The sequence below is a fragment of the Chinchilla lanigera genome, unplaced genomic scaffold (assembly GCF_000276665.1).
Source record: "Chinchilla lanigera isolate Chin_1 unplaced genomic scaffold, ChiLan1.0 scaffold00008, whole genome shotgun sequence".
NCBI lineage: Eukaryota > Metazoa > Chordata > Mammalia > Rodentia > Chinchillidae > Chinchilla > Chinchilla lanigera.
Window position 1 is genome coordinate 36,182,594 of NW_004955409.1, and position 7,588 is coordinate 36,190,181.

The 7,588-nt window shown below is 50.5% G+C and overlaps 1 protein-coding gene across 2 annotated transcripts; it reads left to right on the top strand.

Moving 5' to 3' along the window:
* The first annotated feature begins 520 nt into the window (after window positions 1-520).
* Window positions 521-2,591, top strand: Mdp1 (magnesium-dependent phosphatase 1). 2 transcript variants are annotated; one of them, XM_005377022.2, is made up of 6 exons: window positions 521-1,036; window positions 1,143-1,203; window positions 1,280-1,390; window positions 1,962-2,069; window positions 2,146-2,218; window positions 2,394-2,591. In XM_005377022.2, exons 1-6 carry the CDS (start codon window positions 1,000-1,002, stop codon window positions 2,424-2,426), a joined length of 423 nt encoding a protein of 140 aa, XP_005377079.1. In that variant the 5' UTR covers window positions 521-999; the 3' UTR covers window positions 2,427-2,591. The 2 variants fall into 2 exon arrangements, with proteins under 2 accessions (XP_005377079.1, XP_005377078.1); XM_005377021.2 differs by having other exon boundaries at window positions 526-1,036; window positions 2,146-2,231.
* The last annotated feature ends 4,997 nt before the right edge of the window (window positions 2,592-7,588 follow it).

Below are 7,588 nucleotides of genomic sequence, written 5' to 3' on the forward strand. Positions count from 1 at the left end.
GCTCCTGGGAGCTGATCATTAGCACCTCTTCCCAACTCCACGTTAAGTGACTCTGCTGTTAGCTTGAAATTGGCCATGGTAGCAATATTACAGGAAATGTGGAACACTAGGAATCAGACTTCCTCTTCCATCGGGTCATTACGCATCTAGCAACTTAGCACTGATATTAAGGACAAGAGAAACCAGAATAAATTCTCCTATGTGCCTTTGTTAGACAAATGTGCTTTGTTGAGAAGGCTTGAGGGGCTTTATAGACACTACATTTTTCGAGGGTTTTGCTTTGTTTAGTTTTTTGAAATGGGGTCTCTTGCCCAGAATAGCTACCAACTAACTTGTAGATTCAAATGATACCTGTGCCTGGAGTAGCTGAGCCTGCAGGCAGGCAACACTGCACATTGGTGCAGACACTACTCCGTATGGATGGGCTCCTGCTGATGCCTCTGCAGTTTACATTCTCAAGATGCTGACGTGGAGCAAAATGGAAATAGGAGTGGTAAGCTTTGAGGGGAATATCTCTGAATTGAGAAGATAAAAAGATACACAGCTACAAGAGGACAGCCTTAAAAGGTGTGCTAGTGCACACCTGTAAACCCAACACTACCTGGCTGAGCCAAGAGGATCCCAACTTTCAGCTCAGCGTGGACAAATGATTACTTAGCAAGATGTTCTTTTAAAAAAAAGTATAGTACTACCTCAGTGCAAGGGCCTAGAGTTCAAGCCACAGTACAGGAATAAAAGAAGAAGCAAAAGAAAGCCTCTAGTACATAGCTTCTCTAGCGAAACTGAAAGCTGTGTGGGTTAAGGAAGAGAAGACACATAGAGCCTGTGCCCTGGAACCCTCAGCCCAGCGCCAGGAGGCGCTCTGGCGCGGTCGCCCAGCTGGTGCCCGATGCCGGCGTGGCGACGCTCTAGCAGGCGCTTCTCAGTGGCCGGTCCGCGGCTGCACAGCGCTCAGGCTGGAGAGGAACCCCTGGCGCGCGCGCCTGGGGGGGGCCTGCAATGGCGAGGCTCCCAAAGCTCGCAGTTTTTGACCTGGGTGAGAGGCGGGTGGCGAGTCCGACTGGGCGCTCTCCCGAGCCTCTCCCCGCGGCAGCGCAGGCCCTGCGCCCGCGAGGCCGAACCTTCCCCTCCTCCCTCCGCAGATTACACGCTCTGGCCTTTCTGGGTCGACACGCACGTAGACCCTCCGTTCCACCAGAGCAGGTGAGGCCGGGACCGGGAGGACGGGACCGGGCGGCGCAGGGCAGGCCCGGCCTGAGCGTTCTCTCGCCATCTGCAGTGATGGATCTGTACGAGATAGGCGGGGTCAGAGCGTGCGGCTGTACCCGGAGGTGCCCGCGGTTCTGGACCGACTGCAGGGCCTGGGGGTGCCCGTGGCGGCCGCTTCACGGTAAGAAGAGAGACTGTCAGCGATCGCTGCTAATACTGAAGATGCATGCACACCGAGACTTTGCATGTGACATCCTGGGTCAGAAATAATTGAGGAGGTAAACCGCGCTAGCGGCCTAGGCTTGTCATCCCAGCTACTCGGGACGCTGAGGCAGGAGCATCTGAAATCTGAGGCCAGCCTGGGCAATTTGTCCAGACCTTCAAAATAAAAAGGTCTCGGGATGTAGCTATGTTCATTCCCTACTTTAAAAAGGGGGGGAAGGGACCAAGAGAGGGTAAAATGAAATGATGGAGGAGAAAAAGAATTACGATGTGCTCTCCACCTGTACCAGTTCCCCACAATGAAAGTAATCATTATGTACTACAAACATATATTAATAAAAATTAAAAATTTAAAACGCAAAAGTGCAAGCTTGCAATTCAACCCGGGTCGCACAGAAGACTGGAGTTCAGTAAGGGGCTTGGGAGTCTCTCCATCCTGGAAAAAGAGCAAACTGGTTTCTGCTGCTTCTACTTAGCTTTCAACCGCCTGGCCCTTCCCTCCTAAATCCATCCATTATCCCCTTTTGCAGGACAGGTGAGATAGAAGGGGCCAACCAGCTACTGGAGCTCTTTGACCTTGTCAGATACTTTGTTCATCGGGAAATCTATCCAGGCTGCAAGGTTACACACTTTGAGAGGTAGGTGTGTGTGTGTGTGGGGGGTGGAGCTGGGTGGGCCCAGTGCCAGCTGCTTACCCATGGCTGTCTGGAACAGGTTGCATAAGAAGACTGGAGTTCCTTTCTCACAGATGATCTTCTTTGATGATGAGAAGCGGAATATTGTGGATGTCAGCACACTGGGTACTGGGTAGTGGCGCTAGCCTTGGGGGCTGAGGGAAGGTTCCTGGGAGGGATTAGTAACCATGCACAGGGTGGATAGTCTGCATGACAGGGCACACAGCAAAACGGGAGAGTACGAATGGGAGCTGTGACAGCTTGATGCCATGGGACTTTTCCTTCTAGGTGTTACCTGCATTCACGTCCAGAACGGGATGAGTCTTCACACCCTAACTCAAGGGCTAGAGACGTTCGCAAAGGCCCACGCTGGGCCCTGAGGTCCAGCCCTGGGATGAGCCTCGATGGACACCTGACACTGAGAGGAGATGAAGGCATTCTCAGGTGCATCTGTACTCTATTAAAGTACACGTGTGTGACAGAAAATGCCTTTCCACGGTGTGGATCGTTTCTATTTGCTGTTGGGACCAGCTGGTTGTCATGAGATGCCCTGACCAGGGTGCGAGACTTTTGTTTTTTGAGTAGGAATATTTTATTGAGAGAGATAGCTCCAGGGAGACAGGAGGGGCCCGAAAGTGGGAGGCCCAAAAGTGTGACACGTTGCACCCACGGGGCCTGCCTTCTACACCTGTGACACAGGGTGCGAAGCAGAGGTCATGAAGAATTCTCTCTGCACTTGGTGGTGCTCTTCCAAAATACACTTCCTTTTAGGGAGCCAAGACAGTTTGGGGGTGGTGCGGCCTTTCATTTAGTAGAAATGAAGCGGCCCTTTTAAGAGGAGCACATCAGGCCCGGCCCTGGGCTATGGGCAGTGATAGTGGTTTCTCTGCAGCTGACCGTGATGTCACCTTAAAAGGTGGTGCACAAAGGAGGGACAGGCTGAGACCTTGAGCTCTGAGAGCGACCATCGAAGAGCAAGGCAGAAGTGTGGGCCACCAGCGGAGGCCAGATGCTCACTGCTGCTGCTGGCACCAGAAGGTCCCCTCTGCCTTTCTTCGCGCAGCCGCAGACAGCGCTCGGGGCCCAGAGCACACAGGTTTGGGAGAAGGGGACGTGCTGGTTCCCCTGCGCAGGCTGGGGGACTGCTTTCCAGCTGCCTCCATCGGCCCTTCCTAAACACTGATGCGTACTCGGTGCTGAGCAAGAGACACCTAAGGGGAAGAAGAAAGATGGCTTCTTGAACTCAGGTCTGGAGTGAGGACAAGCAGAAAGGCATTTAGGGCGTAGCACAGAAAGTCAGAGCCAGTGCTCCCAGGAAACCAGGCAAAGGCTGAAGCAGAAGTGGGCACTGGAGTGGTTGTTGCACAAGACCAGCAGTTTCCAGGTGGAGCAGGAGGTCCTCGGGGAACAGTAACGGCCTTCAGTGACACAGAGGCAGGGAGGCTTGTGACACGTATGGAATAGACAGGCTGTGGCTGCCTGCAAGTGTGTGTTACAGGGTGTGATGTGTAATGGATTGGGAGAGACGTAGGCGTGAGTAGGGATCTAGAGGTAAACATTGCTAGAGATGAAGGCCCAGTAAATCTCCCGGAAAACCGTTGAACTTGAGACGGTGTGGTGCACAGGTGTGTGATCTGAACACTTGGGTGGCTGAGAATATGCTGAGCTGTACAGCAAGACCCTGTATCAAAAAGTCAAACAGAAAAAAAATGTTTTCAATTTTGTTCCTTGGTTTTGAACAATTTTAGCAGTAAAGGCCATCAGGGTTTTCTTTGAAACATGACTGCTTGTTGGGAGTGTAGAAGATGAAAGGAGGAATTGAAATCAGAAAATTATTTTCATCAGGCTGGGGATTTAGCTCATTGGCACAGTGCCACCCTTGCAAGCACAAGGTCCTGAGTTTGATTCCCGGTACCAAAAACAAACAAAATTTAAAGAAAAAAAACCAGTTATTTTCTCCAGCACCTTGTACTTCATTTAGCGTGCTCTGTGCGGTGAGGACCTTTGGCGTCTCCTACACAATAGATATAACAGTGTCGTCCGGAAGTGATCAGAAATGATGGAAAGGGAGCTGGGAAGCCTGGGAAGAATGTTGGCTTTTAAAGTCAGCACTGGCACATTGTGACTCCTGCTCTCTGTGCGACTAGTTGTGCTTTTAGACGAAACACCGTCCTTGTGGCTGTTTTCCTATTTGTGAAGTGGAGATAGTGTATTTAGGGTTGAGAATCACTTGGAAATTAGCAGTAGGACAGGTGCCTAGCTCACTACCCTCTCAATGATTGCGGGCCAGTACTTTTCTTCACACCATATGGGCTGCTCCACCGACTCCTCAGGGAAGGACAAGGGGCCAGTCCCCAAAGAAGCAATGGAGAAATGCGAAGAGGTGGGGAAGATACTGATCAAGAAACGTAAGTTTCTGAAGGAGAAGATTCAACAGAAGTTACAGATGACCAGGAAGCTTGGGACCAAGAATAGGAGAGGAAAGGAGGGAAAAGAGCCTCTGGAGAGGGCCAGGCCTGAAGCAGGTGCTTCTGACTCAGATGTTCAGATCAGGGTGAGGGCTGGCTCAGCCACCTGCAGGCCTGTGGAGAGTGAAAAGATTGGAGCAGTAGCTGCCACAAACCCATGGGACACTATCCACCCAGGAGCTGAGAGTATTACCACCAAGTCCTTCGTGCCATGGAGCTGCAGCCCAAGGCATGAAGAAAGCCCACCAGGGGTGGGGTGAGCGGTGGAGGGGACACAAGTGCTGGGCAGGGTGACTTGGTATTATGCTTGGAAGCTTAAAGCCTCTCTGAATGTGAATCTACATCATGCTTATGACGACCAGACCTGTCCCTCCCTCCTGGCTTTGGAACAAAGCTCCTTTTGCTGACTGGGGCATTCTAAGGAAGGAAGAGATTACCCTAGCAGGCTCTGGGTGTCAAGCTCTTGCTTGCTCTAATTCTCAAAGAGCCTGCAGGGAAAGGAGTGCAGCCTGTGTTCCCCAGTGTGACTTCTTGCCACTTCTTCGCCCGGACTTGCCGCTCTCCCCACTTCTGGCGTGAGCTACTCCTTGTAAGGCCACAACCAGGGAGGGCTTCATTCATGTAAGGTCGTGACCTTGTGGTCAGGAGAAGGGGCTACCTAAGTTCTTGGCTCTGTGTCTTATTCTCAGGGACACTGACAAGGTGGATGAACTGATGGCTGACATCACAGAACAACAAGACGTGGCCCAGCAGATCTCAGGTGCTATTTCTTGGCCTCTGGGCTGTGGAGTTGATGTTGATGGGGTGACTCAGGCAAGGGTTCACAGAACACTGGACAAAGCAAGGGACTGGCGAGAAGGAATGTCTAGGAGAGGCACATGGGACAAGTTTAGGAAGGAGCTCCAAAAGTGTTGTTTTGGAACTGGATGTTTCCAGTGCTAAGAGTTTTGACATACTGTATCTAGGATGAGTGTTTGGAGGAAATACAGGAGCTGGAGCAGGAGGCATTGGCCCAGGAGTTGTTAGATGTGGTGACAAGGAAGAACCACCCCTGTCAAATTGCCTAGTGTACCTTCCACACATCTGCCTGCGGCGCCACGTACCCAAAGCTATTCATTATCTTTGGGACTTGTGCCTGTTTGGAGCAGTTTGGGGTAAAATGATGGCTCAGTCATACTGCTACGAAAGAAGGCTGCTGTTGTAGTTGTGCAGGTTGTTGACTGCATAATGGGTTGAGACTAAAGGGAGCGGTGCAGAAATCCAGGCTCCAGCCTGAGCTCCACACAGCAAGCTGCACAGCCTGCTTTAGGGCTGAAGATGCTCTAAACTACAGAGACCTTCCTGACTTGCATAAAGATTCTGTGGCAATGAGCAGCAAACCAGCAAGCACCTCTAGGTCGCTTGTGGAGAGATTACCCTAGCAGGCTCTGGGTGTCAGAGCAGGGCATAGCTGGAGAGTGCTGAGTCATTAACATGTCCTTCTTCTCTGGCTGTCTTCTCCCCCAGCTCCCAAAGCAGAAGACAGAGAAGAACTAGAACAGTTGGCTGAATGGGTATCCTGATGAGCCTGGGCTTCTCTTCCTACAGCTGCCTGCATTGGTCCCTTTGCCTTAAGTGCCAAGTGCTGACTAATGGAGCATGGTTGTTAGGGGAGGTTCCCGCAGTGCTAGTGTGGCCGTGTCTGAGAAAGGGCATCTTGCCCTCCTCTCCCTGGCAGAATGCTGACGTTTCAGAAGGATGTTGCTTTACAAGGCTCCCCTGAGCGCTCTTCTATGTGAAAAGTGTTACAGTGCCCTTCTTCCAGTAAGTTGGGTAGATGGATCCCACCCACCTGTACTGTTCTCTCCACACCTATGACTCATACACCAGTTCTTGTTCTTCTTTTAAAAAAATTTCTTAGTTTGTTCTTCCACAGGTTCTTTGATCCTTATTTCAAGCATTGATTTATACTGAGAGTAAAGAAATGGAGCTGGATCCCAGCACTCAGGAGGCTGAGGCAGGAGGATTGTTGCAAGTTCGAGGCCAGCCTGGTATACAAAGTGAGTTCAAGGCCAGCCTGAACTGCAGAACAATACCCTGTCTCAAAAAGACAAAAAAAAAAAAAAAAAAATTGGGGCTGGAACAAAGTAAGCTATGGGTTTTGCATTATTTCGACCCTGTGCTCAGAGGAGACAGTTTCATCTTTTATGTTGGTTTCTTTTAGAGTTGCCTGTTACTAAGGTTCAGAAACCGCCATCATTACGTGTCTGGAGCCATCTCGAAGTCTTCCTCACTGCTCCTTTAGTCCCGCCTCTGTCAAGACAGCCCCATGATTTACTACCCACTTTCCTTTTGCAAAGCACATTTTCAGGGATAGGGAGAAAACAGTAATGGCAGGGCAGGTCGGAGTCCTTTATCCAGAAACCATTGTTGACTGCATTTACCACTAAGAGGCGTGGTTAGATCTCTGTCACTTCCAGTCACGTCTGTGTATGGGAGTAGTGGTGTAGGACCTGGCACACTGGCACTGTTTCCAAAAACGTTAATGTGGCAATAGAGGAGGGAGAAGGAACCAAGGGGCCAAATACACCCTAATACACATCTGTGAAAGACCAACTGACACCATCACTTTGGAGTATAGACAAATAGAGCCATAGTCAAAATGAAACAACCGGAGTGTTTGCCCACCCATCCTTGAACGTTAGAGAACACAGGATAGAAAATGAGGATGGACATACTTAGAATAACAGAGCTTGCAAAATCCAAAATCAGATGCTGAGTACCCTTACCCCACAGATGCACTGTGAACCTCGCACTTGGCTGAACAGAGGCCAAGGTGACTGGTTACAGGTTCAGAGCAGAAATCCAACTCTGTGCCTAGAGTTTTCCCACTGACATATCCTTTAGGAATGAATATCTTTGACCCTAGCTGATAATTATGTAGCAAACTTGGGCTGGGGATTTAGCTCAGCGGCATAGTGCCTGCCTGGCAAGCACGAGGTCGTGAGTTTGATTCCCGGTACCGGAAAACAAACA